At 53.2% G+C, this 15,867-nt stretch overlaps 1 protein-coding gene across 1 annotated transcript in view; it reads left to right on the top strand.

Annotated features, from left to right (window-relative positions):
* TCF7 (transcription factor 7) overlaps positions 1 to 15,867 on the top strand; it is a 72,121-nt gene extending 56,254 nt beyond the window's left edge. Inside the window, exons 6-10 of the mRNA XM_050905335.1 lie at positions 4,470 to 4,580; positions 4,851 to 5,013; positions 5,230 to 5,337; positions 9,333 to 9,381; positions 15,737 to 15,867. Of these exons, the coding sequence (XP_050761292.1) occupies positions 4,470 to 4,580; positions 4,851 to 5,013; positions 5,230 to 5,337; positions 9,333 to 9,381; positions 15,737 to 15,816 (511 nt within the window). The 3' untranslated portion in view covers positions 15,817 to 15,867. The remainder of the gene's footprint in view (positions 1 to 4,469; positions 4,581 to 4,850; positions 5,014 to 5,229; positions 5,338 to 9,332; positions 9,382 to 15,736) is intronic.

Below are 15,867 nucleotides of genomic sequence, written 5' to 3'. Positions count from 1 at the left end.
AAGGTCCACTCTTGGGGTGGGATGCTGGTAAGGGCAGCCGTGGGCGCGCGGAGGGAAAGAAGTCTGGTTTGCAGAGAGGGTTTGTCGGTCGGTTGGTGGCGGAGGGAGTTCGCATTGCTGAGAGCTGCTCCAGCATCTGCGGGGTTTGGCATCCTCAAGCAACCTTGTCAGACGCGTTCATTAGTGACTAATAGAGCAGATATGGTAAAGCAACAAACGGCCCGACGGAGCGGAGAGCAGCACCTCGAAGCGCGTGTGTCTGTAATAGAGCCTTTGCTCCTCCTTTTGCCTGCCCAAAATTTACGGAAAAAGCCCCAAAACCACTGCCGAAGTGCCCAGTCCTCAGCCGAGGCTCAGCACATCGGTGCGGGTGGGTGCAGAAGCACCGAAGCCCGGTAGGTTCGTGGCGGCCTTGACCCCCGTGCAGGAGGCAGCGGGTAGCAGGGGCCGTGTGCCGGGGATGGTCGTGCCGGGGATGGTCGTGCCGAGGATGCTTGCGCCGGTGCCACCGAGCTGGCTGCCGAGCCGGGGTGGCCACGCACGGGAAGCAGCTTTCCCTCCGCCAGCCGGCAGGCAGGAGCTGGGCAGAAACGGACTTTGTTCTCACGGAGCGCTTCGGGAGGAGGAGCTGCAATCCCTCTCTCTGTAGTTAGCTGGGCTGACAGTCGGATAAAAGCCTCCGAGAGTCCAGTCAAGTGAGTTTTGCTCACGGGAGCCTGGCAGCAAACATCAGCCGGGAGCCTGCGAACCGTGTCGCTCACCCGCTGCCCGGGGCCGAGCGGCGGCGGTGCCACGGCAGCCCCTCCACGGCCGTCCCATGGCCTTTCTTCCAAGCTGCCCTCCCATCGCTGGGTGCTAGGGGCTGTAATCGTGCATACCCAACCATCAGGGACTCATTTTGCAATTGCATTAATTTGCACGTCAGAATCACTTTGGATGAAGGCGCGAGTGCCCGGCTCCTTTTCTATCCCAATATCTCAGCCTCTGCAGTAACGCATGTCGCTTCTGGATGAGCTCCAAGTGTTTTCTCGGCCCTGAGGCAGCCGCCTTCAACTTCAAAGGTTGTTTCGGTTTCCCGATGCGCGGTAGCACTTGGCTGTTTGTTGGGGTGTTTATACCTGCCGACATCTAAGGGGTGGGAGAGGGCTTCTGCCTGGCAGGGTATAAACAGAGCCCCGCCGCCTCGGCTGCCTTTCCTACAGACAGATCCTGCAGATTTCAGTCAAGCCGAGACACAGCAGCTCCCTGAGCGGCAGAAACAGAAACCTCCTTCCTCCCCTGCACGGCTCAAGGGCCTGACTGCCGCGGCACTGTCGTTATTCCTCTTCAGCGCAGAAACTGTCTTGAGCCCTGAAAAATCCCTGGCCTCCAGGAGCTCGGTCCTTCGCAGGGCACCGCACTTCGTGATAATGGGCTTTTTTTTTTTTTTTTTTGGCTTGTTAGAGCTGAAAATAGCTGACGCTGGTCTTAGGCACAGCTCTGTGCAGGCTGGCCGGAGGAGCACAAGCATCGGCGTGGGTTTAAGCACCCCATCGTGCCCTCCTCGGGCATCTCGGTTTGCATGCGCAGTTGTAGGCTGGGAGCATCTTTTGGCAGGTTTGCAGAACAAGCCAAGGTATTTTTGAGCTATCTCCATATGAAAACAGGGGGGGTTTCCCTTGCTGGGAACAACGAGGAACTTCCTGCATAGTTATTTTACTATCTCAAAAATAATTTCCAGCTCCACGTCTGGTACATGCCCGGTCCCCAGTGTGAAACAACTTTCAAAAGAAATGTAGGACCGAGCTTTTGGCTTGTTTAAAAATGACGGGCATCCTTAAAAGGATGCGCTGGGGAAATCAGAGCATTTCTGAAGCATGTACGAGGGCAGAGTAGGTGCTTTCTCTCCGGACACTGGGAGATTCCCATGCTTGGGCATCCTCCCAGTGCAGCCTGCGACCGTGCAGCCTCTTTTGCACCACACAGAGAGAGTCTCTGACCAGGCTTTAGTTTTTTGGTCAAACTGTGCTCTTTTAAGCAACTTCTTCTGTGCAATAGCAATGTCTCCTAATTTCTCGGCACACCTCCGCATTTTGCATTTTAACAGGATAAACTCAAAGCTGCAGTGTTACTCAGCACCGGGGACGGCGGGGGGGTCAGAGTTGGATCCAACCTTTGCAGGGAGGCCCATCTTCTCCCAAAATAAAGTCCAAGTCCCGCACTGCCCCTTGAGCCCAGGGGACACCCCGAGCATCCCACCAGGCAGAGCTCCTGGGGCATCGGTGCTCTGAGTCCCCTTAGCAAAGGGTATCTTTAGGAAATACCACGTAGCTGTGGATACTTTATAGACTCTTTCTTCCCGATCCCAGGCAGAGCCAGTCTGTCTATCCGCTCCCGTCATGTGGATTTAGACAGCCGTATTCGTCAGCGCTTTCTGCTGGGGCTTCTTTCTCCAGGTGAGTATGAGCTGTGTGAGACAGGGCAGCAGCTCGGCTGGTCTCGCAGCTTGCAGTTTGTGCGGTAGGAGCTTGCAGCAGACCGCGGCCACCCAGGGACGGCCACACACCTTCCCCGGGGCAGCCGCGGGAAGAGAAGGCGCTTTTAGGCAGTGTTTGGTCCAAAGGGTGCTCAGGGGAATATCGAGCATCCCGGGAGGATGCACAACGATTGGGTTTTAATCAGCAGAACTCAAAGCCAGAAACCCCTGCCGTCAGCTCAGCATTGGGAAAACAGGGTGAAATCCATTGCTCAGGATTTTGCTCCTTGTCACTAACCCTAATCCTGAATATACCCCTGCCGCCACCACCGCTGAGTTTTGCTCTGCAGAGACCCATCTGTTTTTACTTGGTCTCAGCCTTAAAAGCAGGACAGGCAGCGGGCAGCGATTTGCTGTCCTCCCATCGGCACGAGTCAGTTCTCTCAGACCTAAGCGCAGCTTCTGCCTCCCCCATCCCGTCGTCGGGCAGCGCGGGGCTGGCACGGCCATGGGCCGGACCCTGTGCACGGGAAGGGATCGGCAGGAGCCAGCCATGTCCCTGCCCTGCTTCCCCCGGCGAGGACCTGGCCCTGCGGCACAACCCGCCTTAAATATCGAGCGGATTGAGCCACGTAGCACAACTGCGGACCATTCGTACTGCAAGTTTATGGTCACCCAGGACCAAGTTTTGCCCTCTGTAAATATACCCAGACCCCAGTGATGTCCCGGTGAGCAAAATACATCCCCTGTGGATGGAAATTGCAGATCTGAGCCCCTCCGGGCGTGCCGGTGGGCAAAGCCCCCGTGGCTCCAGCGAGGACGACAGCACCGCAGGGATGCCTGTACACGCTGCGTGTGCTCACGCACCAGCTTTCGCTTCTGCTTCGTGTTGTCCTGAAAAGCCATTAGCGGAGGTTTCCCACAGGAAAACCATGCAAACCCTTACCCATGCAAGCCCTTAGCCATGCAAAAACCTCGATCCATGCAACCCTCGATCCGTGCAACCCTCGATCCCTGCAACCCTCGATCCCTGCAAACCCTTAGCCCCGCAGCAGAGGCGAGGGAGCGCTGCCAGCCCTCCTTGCTCGCCGAGGCATCGCTTTGCCCGGCCTCGAAGGCAAAGGCGAGAGAGGAGCTAACGGTTCCCCACGGAGGCCTGGCAGCCTCCCCGAGCCCGGCGCAGGAGCTCCCGCTCGCAGGATTTTGGGGTGGATTTTGCAGTGCTGCTGCAGCCGAGAAAGTACACCTGGTCAGATAAGGATCAGACTGTGCTGGTGGATTAAATTAAACAGCTTTTCTTTTCGTGCCAGCATATCTAATGAACAGTTCATCTCCCATGGGCAATTCTGCCATCTCAAGCTGCAGTCATGAAGTGGCAAGCTTGGCAAAGCTGAGTGCGCTGGCTTTACCCTCTAAAACTCTCGAGAGAGCTAATGAAGCCTGAAAGCTAGCGAGACCTCTTGTGATCTCAGTCCTGTGTTGGTGGAGAACATTGCTTAGGCAAGGTGCACCTCCTAGAGTTGCTCTTTGGTTCATGTTCAGACTTATGCTATTTCTGTTAAAAGAAAGGTGCGGGGTGGTCCTAATCTCTCCCATCCAAAGCCTGGGTTGAGTTTGTTGTTCCTTTCTGCAGCGCTAGTAAAGAGATTGCAACAACAGAGATCTGAATAGCTGAAACCGCTGGTTGAAAGCGCCCTTGATCGTGGTCAGGCTGGCTCCCGCTGCAGGCTGGTTTCCTCGCAGCGGCACCCGGACCCTTTCCACCCACGTGCCCGCGGCTCGGCCGGCCGTGCCCGCTGCCAGCGTGGCGTGGGTGACCCAGGGGTGGCGGGCACTGCCTGCCCCCGCGTCAGCCTGGCAGCACCTGCGGGTTTGCTTTCCGTGTCGTTCGCTTACCGTCTGCTTCTGCCACGTCAGAGTGCCATCTCGTGAGACACGCCGCTCCGGCTGCCCGAGCATCCCGAGCATCCCCGGCGCAGCCCTCCCGGCGCGGCTCATCCGCTCTCTGTTGCAGGTTCACTCACCCGCTGATGCTGGGCTCTGGCATGCACACCACCGGCATCCCGCACCCCGCCATCGTGCCCCACTCCGGCAAGCAAGAGATGGAGCACTATGACCGAAACATGTAAGTTGGAAGTGCCGGCAGGGCTCAGCGGCGTTAGCCCCTTAATACCCATTGCGTTTATTAATGCTTGCATGGGGAGGAGGATGGATGAACACCGAGCTCTGCCTGCATCAGGCAACAGTGAGCATCCGAGGTGCAGATCTCAGGCCCCCCACCCGGTCGTGCCGTCGGGTTGGTTTGGTGTCGAGTCTTCTGCTGAGCTTGTGCCACCAGGCAGCCAGGCTGGAGGGTGGCTCTGATGCTGACAGCTCCTCCTTCGGTCCCACTAAGGAAACCTCAACCAGAACCAAAGAGAGAGAAGGAAACCAAGAAGCCCACTATCAAGAAGCCCCTGAACGCTTTCATGTTGTATATGAAAGAAATGCGGGCGAAAGTCATTGCCGAATGCACCCTGAAGGAGAGCGCCGCTATCAACCAGATCTTGGGAAGGAGGGTAAGAGCACGCGGGGCTCGGCACCATCATCCCAGTGCAGCATCCCTGTCCCTTGCAGCTGCTCTTAAGCACGTAACAAGCATCTGCTTTCAAAACTGGGTGCTCTTATCCCTTAAACACGCAGAGTGGGATGTGCCCCGGAGCGGGGCGGCCGCGGTGGGATGGGCTGGGAGGGGACAGCGGGGCCACGTCTCACCACCGCGCTTGTCCTTGCAGTGGCACGCGCTGTCCCGGGAGGAGCAGGCCAAGTACTACGAACTGGCTCGCAAGGAACGGCAGCTCCACATGCAGCTCTACCCCGGCTGGTCTGCCAGAGACAACTACGTGAGTGGCTGCTGCGGCTCGGACCCCCTCCCCATGGCATGGCCAGAAATGACCCGGGGCAGGGGGCTGACAACTGGTGTTTGCCAAACAGCCCGCCTGTCCCTGGTAATGCCGTTCCTGATGGCACAATAGCTGTAGAAATTCACATTTCGGGAGTATTTTGAACATCCTCTTGGCTCATTGCCTATCGATAGCATGAATGTTATAGCTCCCCAGCTACCACAACTGTTTGTTTGCTTATTGTCCAAGTAAATACAAGTAGAGAGTAGAAAGGAAGAGGAACTTTTAAATGATGTGGATGATCTGTGGAAATATAATTTTATGGAAGCCCACTGCTTTGTGGATCTCGGGCAGCAGCTGAGACATCGGCGCAGTGGGAGGAGAGCATGGGGCAGAGATGCGGGAGGAGAAACTCGGGGTGGGATGGCCGGGGGTGCTGAACGGGCACCCGCAGCCTGCTCAGCTCCGTTCATTTTGCGGTAGTGCTTCGTTGATCAGCGTTAAATCATGGGGCTGGGTACCGTGCGCTCCGTAGCCCCGGGCGTATGATGCTGAGCCCAGGCACACGCTGCAGGTTTTGGGGGGATTTGCCAAATTGCGGGATGCCGCCTCTGTTCTGTGGGTTTAAAACTAGCGCGGGGCGTCTGCCCGAGCTGCGCTCACAGGAGCGTAATAATAATGGGAAATAATTTTTTAAAAGGCAAAATAGGAAAGCGTGATCTGCTTTGTAGGAGTTGTAGTGCAAACCTTGGTCTCGCAGGCTGTTCAGGTCTGATTTCGGACTCTCCGTGGGCTTGAATCCCAAGCAGCAGCCCCACGTATTGCAGGGCACGTAAGTGGCACTTGCAGGATGACAGTCCCCAAGTTTCTGTCTGTCCCTCAGGGGCTTTGATCCCACCCCACCCTATCATTATTAGAGGACCCTGACCAAATCAAGCACACCATGTTCCAAGCATTCAAGTGCAATTTGAGCAAACACAGACGACAGCACTATTCGCTCTGTGAGCTCGCGAGCTCAACCCAGCTCTTTGGCGAGCCTGTTTCCCAACCAAGGTTGCTGTTACGGAAAAAAAAAAAACCTTTCCAGATTGAAAAAAAGGAAAACAAAAAAATCCCCCCAACCAGGCAGTGGCTGCTGAGCGGAGCAGCTGAGCCACGCAGCAAATAGCGGTGGTTCTCAGCAATAAAAATTAACTAGTGCAGAGGGCCCTGAAACACGTTGAGTGTTGGGATCATGCGTTCCCGTAGCGAGAAGAGCTTTCCCTGTGTACAAGGGAAAGAAGGGAAGCTCCAGCCTTGGTCTTCCCCCGTTTTGGCTGTAGCGAGGTACGCTGCCGCAGCAGTCGATGCCAAACCGATCCCCAAGACGTGAGCGGAGAAAAACCTGCGCTTTGGTTTTTAGAGAGAGTTGACTTGACTCTACATCTAAAATAGTGGCTCTTTTTGGAGGGGGCTGTGGTGGACCGGCCACGCTGGCATGGCCGGGGCCCCCAGGGCTCCCCGCTCCCCGGGGAGAAGCAGCGGCAGCTCCTGGGCTGGCCAGAGGGACGAAGCTGCTTCGCAGCTCGTGGTGGTAGGGCCAGCACTTGGGAAGCCTCTGGGCTACTCTGTGGAACATTTAAAGGTTACTCTTAAAAAAATTTTTCATTTTCTCTTAGCTATATTAATCACTTCGGAGGCACCGTGTTAAATGAGGTTGCATAGATATAGCGGTGCCCCAGAAGCAGGGGATACACTCTGGGTCTTTTCTAGTGGCTTCCTCAACTGTTTTGATCTTACATGCCTAACGAGCTCATTAGAGACCTGAAGCAAAGCACACATACGTCTTCAGATGTCCATCCATCCACTCGAGGGCTCTGCCCTTTGATCTAAGGCTCTATCATTTCCCTCGCAGCCGCTTGCTTTCCCCTGGGAGCTGCACAGCGAGCACCCAGCCAGCCCACCCTGACCCAAGCCCTCTTTCCAGAAAGCCCGAACTCCACCGAGGGTGAAAAAAAACACCCTTAAACAGACCAAAAACACCCCAAAAAAAAACAGAGGGCAGAGATGATGCAGAAAAAGCAGAGGTTACGGGAAGCCCCCAGCCCGGGTTTCCCTGCAGCGGCACAGATATCCCTGACTCTTTGCAAGCACAGACCAGGAGCTCAGCATCCACATGCAGCTTTGCAGGATCAATGCTGGATGCTGCCGCCCTCCGGAGCCGCCCTTAGAGAAACCGGGGCAGCACCAAAGGTGGGCACACATCTGGAGGGCATCAGCATCTGGAGGGCAGCAGCATTGCTGAGAGCAAGGCACCATGTTCTTCCAAGACCAAGCGCATCCTCCATGGAAATCTCAATCCCGTAGCATCCTTCGTCTTGGCAAGGGTCGGTTCCTTGCTCCAGAAGATGGAGCGGATGGTGGGCTCCAAAGGCGTACGTTGGCTTTCCCAGCGCCGGCAAGCAGCTGCTTCGGGTCTTGTGGTCGTTGCAAGAAATGCTTTTCTCTCCGGAGGTTGAGCAGGGAGGAGGAGGAGGAGGAGGAATGTAGGTCACTTCTGCGACACGTGATGCGGATATTGGGCAGGAAATACAGTTGCTCCCACACTGAAGAAAAAGCTTACCGCAGCTTGGAGCTTTCCACCTTCACTGAAACCACAAGAAGTCATATAAAAAGTCACGGGTCAAAGGCAGCTCTGCGAGCTGCCTGCTCCACGCAGGCCAGCTTTGCTCCTGCGCTGCTGTGCCCTCATTAATAAGTTCATTAGGAGATGAGGGGAGCTGTTGCGTATTGTGAGTCAGAGAGGCAGTTTTGGGGGATAAAATTGGGTTTTCTTGTTAGTAAGGGAAGAAAACAGAAGAATGAGAGATGGGTCCAGAGCTGTGAAAGCACTGAAATAGAGAGATAAGTAGTATTTAAAAATAAATTTCTGGGGATTTCCTAAAACTTTCTTGCTGGTTTGAAATCAGGGATGCTCCTCCTGGTAACATGTTATGTAGCAATTTCTGTTCAGGTGTAAGGCACCACATTAAAGCGCGTACTGGAAATAGGGAAGGTGCCAAAATGGGCCACGTGCTTTTTAGAAACATAAAGAGGGAGGAGGAATAAGAATACGCCAGGAGGATCAGCTGGTGATCATACTGCATCCACTGCATGCGGTGAAACTTGTTTAGTTCTATTAATCCAGTTAAATCTATTAATTAAATTATCTATTAATTAATTCATTAAAGCGATAATGGGTGGGATTCCCAGGCGAGACACATCAGGGTGGGCTGAGGAGTACTGGCAGGAGTTGGCAGAGGTGCTGAGCGGCGCAGGCACAGGCGCTGGGTTTATTATAGCTGTTTTGCATCCACTAACGTTTTCTCTTACGCCTTCTTACGCAGACTGCGGTGTAAATCAGGGTCTCAGCTGCGTGTGTAGCGTGGTCGTGGACTCATAAAACAGAGCAGGGGAGCAGCGTGTTGGGAAGAAGAACCAGCAGACGCAGGGGGTGGTAGCAGGGACGCGGCCGCCGTCTCCTCTGAGTTTCTGTTGCTGTTCCTACGAACGCGCAGATCTCGTGCAGAGTGGTTTTGGGATAAGCCAAAATGCCAGTGGTGCTGGATCCGGGGATACGGGAATTGAAGGGTTATTCCTGAGAAAAGGTACATGCCCAGAGCAAATTTGTGCCGTGTAAAAGGCAGCCATCGGCATGCGTGCCAAAACAAATTTGGATGGTTGCTTTGAGAGTTCCTCCTGGGTTTCTTCTCAGGAGCACTGGCCTGAGCCGTTGGGGAAAGGAAAGGGATGCCCACGTAGATAAAGCTGAGCGGGTCCCCTTGCAGTGATTTCCAGTTCATCTCTCACTGGAACGGGCAGAGCCGGCGGCACCGCGGCTGTGACAGCTGAGGAGCTGGCCGCTCGCCTGGGCAGCAGCAGCCTTCCCCGGCAGCCCGATCCAGCCCCGAAAGCCCTGCACAGCACCCTCCGTCTCCTGGGAGCGCAGACTAACGGCCTTTCCTTTGATTTCCTAGGGGAAAAAGAAGAGACGAACACGGGAAAAGCAGCAAGATTCCAACTCAGGTAAATGCGTGCGGCTCGGTGGCTGTCCCTTCATTTCTGCTCCGAGGGGATAATCCGAAGCAGTCGTTGTGTTTTACCATGTTTTCTTTTGTTCTCCTGAGCTTAACTAAAGAAATACACTTTTTTTTGTTTTTTAAGACGCGGTAAATTAACATTTCTGTGACTTTTTCTTAGACACGTTTAAATTAGAACACGGGTAGTGTGTGAAAACTGAAAAGATTAGATTTTGGCAAGTGCATCATTTCATATAAACTATCACTAAACTTAATCTATTCAAAACATCCGGGGTGAATGTCCCCATCAGCCATACAGATACCATTAGTTAAAGAAAACTCCTCTCAAATGCATCAATATTGCGTGTGGGACTAAATGCAGTGACAGGATTGAAGATCACCCATGGGACTACCCCAAATGTGGTTTTCATTTCAAAGTAACCTAGAGTTCAAGCAAAGTCACACTAAAAACCAGTACCAGTTGTCTCCCTGCACCACACTGTTTATTAGAAAAGGCCTTTTTGACAGATTTCAGCTGGTGACACACACATTCCCATCATCCAAGGCTATTCCTGTGCTGGTTTCTGAAGTATTTCTGCCGTATCAGGAATAAATTATATCTGTACCACTAAATATTCATTATAAAACATCAAGAGACTGTCCTTGCCCACTACGGCATCATGTACGCATGAAGTTAGACAGCCTGTTTTTTCCAGTACGTCCATTCTGTGATTGCCTATAGACTTACAAAGAGCTTTTCCCACTCTCCAGCCTACCAGTTCATTACTGCTCATCGCTCTTATTTACTTTCGGATGAAATTAAGTCAGCCAGATGACAGGCTGTTGGCTTTCTGAGCAGAACACTAGTTCTCTCTCCCTCCAGAAGTGCTCCCTAGGGAGGGTGCCAGGTCAGCCTGTTGCTCTCCTGGCCTTGCACACCCACACAAAGACCTGTCACACCTCAGTTGGGGACCCCAAGGTGCACAACTGGCTGCATCTGGGCAGTTCAGTTGTTGGTTAGGACATGGGAGTCCAGCTCTGGTGTTACTGCTGTGGATTACACATCCGTGCGACCAGAATCCCGCAGCCTGCATTAATTCATGAAGTTCAGACTATCTCGTTAATTTAATGAATCGCTGTTGGATGACCTCTTTGAATTGTCCATAAAAAGCAATTCTATGGCTGTGTCCCGCTAATATCTTCAGTTTAGTTAACACTGTTGATCTCATTCAGTGTCTAGACTGATAAGGTGAATACAAGCTTTTAGGCTTATACATAGTGTGTGTGTATATATATATTTATATATCCATATATATGTCTTGTCTGTGTGATACAAAAATGATAATTTCACCTGTTACGGATTGAAAACCAACTGCTGGTCGTACACAACAGGAGACACTGGTGGTGGCTGAAAGAGGGAGCGTGAATCCAGCACAGAAATGTGCTGTTCGAATCCCATTTACAGCACTAGAGAAAAAACACGATGTGCTCGAAAGCAAACAGGGCTTCACCTTAATGAGTCCCATAATTATACAGTAAAACTGCAACATTTTAGAGAAGGCCACGGAGAATAGCTTTTCCATTCAAACTGGAAGGGGAATGGTGGGGGGCAGAGTAGAATAACCTGGGCCTGGGTCTCCTTGGTGCTAACTCTGCTTTCAGCCTGCTTCTGCAACGTTTCCTCCTCTTCTTTTCCGTGCGCAGTCCGAGCTCGCTGGCAGCCCCGTTTAGTCGCTGCTGGAAAGGCAGGGAGCAGGTAAGGATGCAGACACAGGAGGCAGGCAGCGCCTCTGGGATTTGGCAGCTTTTCCAAACTTAAGAAATTCGAAGAGCCGTGAATTTCCCCGTAATTGCCCATATTTCCCAGAGCTGAGGCCGATTCCCAAACCTCCTTCTCTCCAGCTGCCAGCAGTGATCACTGATATTTGCCTAACGATCACTTTTTTCCAGGAGAGGTGGTGCCGGCACCGTTCTGTTGCAGAAAAAAAAAGATTGGATTGTAGTCTGTTAGTCGTGTGTTGAAGTGGCTAAAATGATGTTGCCTCTTTTCTTCCTCCTGCTCCTCCTCCTCTTTGTGCCTCTGCCTTGCCCATTCTCCGCCACGCATGCTTCTGTGTTCAGATCCTGCCTCTCCTAAGAAATGCAGAGCTCGCTTTGGCCTCAACCAACAAACGGACTGGTGCGGCCCGTGCAGGTGTGTATCAGCATCTCCTCGCTGCTGGGGTGCTCCTGGGCGAACGGGTTCGGCTCCGTGCATCCTCCTGCAGCCGTCCCAGTGCCGGCGGGGGCTGCTCCGGCCAGGCGGGGATGGGCTTTTCTCTGGGCATCGTCAGGAGTCGTTGTCCGAGCTGCAAGGGTCAGGCTGCACCCTGGGTTTCTTACCCCCCCACCCAGGGCAATGTTGGTGTAATGCTGTATGTGTTCCTTGGCTGATGGACTTCCCTGGTCTTAAAAGCTTATTTCCAGGGTGGAGACCTCTGTGACCCTGATGTGGGGCTTTTTTCCCCTGTTACGAGATTTACTATCACATAAATAGCACCCTAGGGCCAGCAGTGAGTAGTTAATGGGTTTCTTTTTCCTATTTATACTGGGGCTAACCATGTATTTCAAGATCCAGCTCTTCTTGACCCTGAGATTTTGCAGTACCCACCATGGGTGGGGTGGGACAGACTCAAGCAGCAAGACAGTTTGCAAGCACCGTGTGCTCTCGGGCTTCTAGGGAATGGATATGGCCAGGCACCAGTAAAGCTTAGTGCATGAACCAAGTGCTGCCTGGCCCAGGGGCTCTGCAAATGCAGCCAGGCAGAAAACGCTCCTGGGGGGCTTCTGGACCTGGGCACCGAAGCACGGAGAGGCTCGAGCCCGGACAGAGGTCTTCGATTCATAGCACGTTTTTATACCGATGTGTTGAGGACTCTAGCAAAAGCTGGAAGTATTGCTTAATGTGCTTACTGCAGCTTAAAGTGACTAAAATCATTTAGTCTACCCAAATCCGAACCCTGAAGCACAGCCCTGCAGAGTCCCTGTGGTGCTTGGCCACTGGCCTTGCTGGCACCCCGAGCTCAGGTCCCTGTGGCTGAGCCCGGGGTGAGCTCCCCTCCCTGCAGCCGCGTCCTGCGCCTCGGGGTGCTCTGCAGCAGCAAACCTCCCCGCTCGCCTGTTAGGCACTGGATAATGTCATCAAGCACCATTTTTTAACTGATTAAGAACCTGGACAGAGCTCCCTGAATGTCTCAGTACTTTACCTTGAACGTCCAGAGAGGGATTTTTGTGACCCCCATCACTCACACAGCCGTGCCGCCGAGCTGAGAGCCCGGTACCGCAGCGCAGGGCATGGCTGCAGCTCTGCGGGCAGTTCCTCCAACTTCACTCTGCCTTCGTTTGAACTCTCTTAATTCAGCTTCTCCTCTGCACTGCTTCCCGATTAACACAGGCTGCTGAAGTGCTCGGAGACCTTAGCATGCTTTTATTTTTTAACCTTGGCCTCACAAACCCTGGTTAGTCACAGCTCTTCTGCAATTCCCCGTACTAACGCGCTGCTGCCAGCTCAAGGGCTCCTGTTGTACGTGCTTTGGCCACCTGCGGAGAGCAACTTCCACCAGAGGATTTCCACTCCACGGGAGAGGTTAACTAGTTAAAACTGAGCGTTCCTGCTCGAGAGCTTTCACCATCCTCCCCCTCACCCCGGGCAAACCGCTCCAGGGTGCTGTAGTTCCTAAAGGGAGAGGGATAAATCCCTTTAGCTGTGTAATAGCCACGTCAACCGTGGGCTCGCTAACTGGTTCATTATCAGCAATCTGTAGTATCAGATCTGCTTTTTTTTCCCAGTTACTTTAAATCAAATCAGTGAACTGATGGATAGATTTGTATCATCTTAAACAGGTCATTGAAACTCTCCATCCTGCAACCACTCCTGAGATGTCTGTGGGAAACACAGCTTCTCCTTGGGCTTGTCTGCTCTGGGAAATTACAACCCGTGTAAAATAACCTCCGAGTTAAATATTCAGTTCAGCAGGGCTGTCGTGTTTCATATCGCATTAATTGGGTCACCACGGCTAACGATGACACTGACAGCAGTAATAGCACTTCTCTTGTTCACATCCAGTGCAAAGTCATGTTTAATACTGGACTAGTTAATACATATCCTAACACTGTCTAGTTTTTCATTAGTAAGATCAAAGAAAGGTGTGTGCCCGCATTAGCAAGTTCTCCATTTGATCTGTTTTCCTCAAATGAGACAGCCGAGGCAGGGAGCCGGGCAGGCAGAAGATGTTCTTTTTAGCTGTTTTAGCTGTAAAGTCATTAATACCATCTCCAGCAGAGGAATTGTTCTCTCGCTACTATTAAGGTGACATCTTGAGAGCTCTTTTGTTTAAAACTATACTGAGATGCTCAAGGACCCATAGCAGATGACATGAGGGATCTGTCACACGAAGAGAAGGAAAACCAGCTCAACACAGAGTATGTAAAGACAACATGAGGCAGTGCAAGGGACTGACTCTGGATAGCCAGGAGTGGTTAAAATCATCTGGCCATATGAGATGACAGCTGGAACTCAGGGTAAATATTAAACAGCAGAATTGTCAAGGGGCGTGGAGAAATCATGCCCAAATCCAGTTACAGCAAGGATGATCTATGACCTGTATTTTTGAGACCCCCCAAATCATAACATACAAACAAGTGGGGAACCTGAGTATCTTTTCCAGGGGCGATGAAGGGAGGCTGGTCCCTGCTCCCCAGGCGCTGCTGTCTTTGGGACCTTCCCGGTCCCAGCAGGCTTCTTACTAGAACAGCGGGGCTAGGGGAGGAGAGTTGCCACCGATGGGGGTACTTTTCTTTACAAAACCTTTTTTGTGAGTAAATCTTTCCCCAGCTGATGAGCTCTGTTTGTCACGCTCCACAGAAAGGGAGCGTGGAACGGAGTCTTTCCCAGTTGCAGGTCCATTCAGGTCCTCCTTCAGCCTAATCTTTCTCTCCAGTGTCTGTCCAGGTTGCATTTTGTACTTGTACCTCTGCTTCCTAAGGGAGAGACCACAGCAAACATTTCCTGCCCAGAAAAGCCACAGGCTGAAGTGTCAGAGCTGTTTCTTCCTTAGCTTAGCATTTTAAAAGGTGATCTACCCTCCGAAGACCAACAAGTCTTCTGAAGGGCTCAGGACTAGTCTAACATCCAAAGCGGGACCTCAGACAGCCTCGGACCATGTCTTCCTCCAGCCGGTCCCAGGCCATTTTCTTCCCTCCTCCTGAATCTCTGTTGAGCATTTTCAACTCGGCTGTGTCACTGAGTCATCGTTAGAGGTGGGAATGAATGTAAAGTATTTTGAGATGTAGAGATGGCTGAGATCAGAGGCACTTGCTACAGAAAGAAGAGCTAAGTAGATGATACTGTGCACAAGTCTAGGAAAGTGCTAGGAAATGGGCTCTTAAGACCTTAAGATTTTGAGTTGACTTGCATTGCCTGAGGAGAAAAGCCAAAAATGGTGCGGAGGACACGTGCCCCGCACCCTGTCTGAGCGGGCACAGCCCAGGGCCAGCCGTCTGCCGGGCACCTGCCTGCACGGTGGCCCCGTGCCGTGGCACGTCAGCCAACCTGCCCCATAACACCATACACACACACACACGTGTGTCCCCCGTGTGCTCTGCGGCCGGCAGGTGTGGGCTTATGCATGGGGGGGGGGGGGGAATGTTTTAGTCTTGAACTCAGTGAGAGCACGTTCACCCCACTCAGCCTCCCAGAACTAGAGAAGCCTGGGTGGTGGCTGGTGAGAAATGACCTCCTTATTTTGATTTTGATTATTGTTTTGATTTGGATGACTGTTTTGATTTTTACTATTATTTTGATTTTTATTACGGTTTTTTTTATTTTTATTCTCGTTTTTATGACCTCCTGTCCTCCTTTGGTGGGGGAAGCCTTTCCATTTGAATTCCGCTCAGGGAGCAGCGCGCTCTTGCAGCAGCAGCAGCAGCAGCAGCAGCAGCAGCAGCAGCAGCAGCAGCAGCAGCAGGACCAGGGTCCAGCCGCAGGGCGCGGACCGGGCAGCGCCAGCGCCGCTTTGTGCGCGGCCGCGCAGTCCCGCCGCGGGGCCGCCGTTACGGCGCCGCCTAGCGGTCGCAGCGGGGCCGCGCAGCGCAGCGGGGCCGCAGCCACCGGCCGCTCGCTGCCCGGCCCCGGCCCCGCCGCAGTCGCCGGTGAGCCCCGGTCGGGGAGAAGGCAGGGCCCGGCCGGGGACCGCGGTGAACGGGAGGGGCCGCGAATCCCCAGCTGGCTGCGTGCCCCGGCTTGCGCCGAGCACTGGTTTACGTCTCGTGTGTGACCGTGAACTCGCCCTTTACTCACAGATAACTCTCTTCGCTGTTCTTAGGAGGAAAAAGAAGTGCATTCGGTACTTACAAGGAGAAGGACGCTGTGCCAGCCCAGTTTCTTCCGATGGAAGTGCTATAGACTCCCCTCCCTCTCCTCTGGACGCACTCCAATGCATCTCCTCTGCTTTTC

Source organism: Gymnogyps californianus, chromosome 14 (genome assembly GCF_018139145.2).
Source record: "Gymnogyps californianus isolate 813 chromosome 14, ASM1813914v2, whole genome shotgun sequence".
In the NCBI taxonomy this organism is placed as follows: domain Eukaryota; kingdom Metazoa; phylum Chordata; class Aves; order Accipitriformes; family Cathartidae; genus Gymnogyps; species Gymnogyps californianus.
The sequence above is the reverse complement of the archived record's forward strand: the minus strand, read 5'-3'. Positions and strand labels throughout refer to the sequence as shown.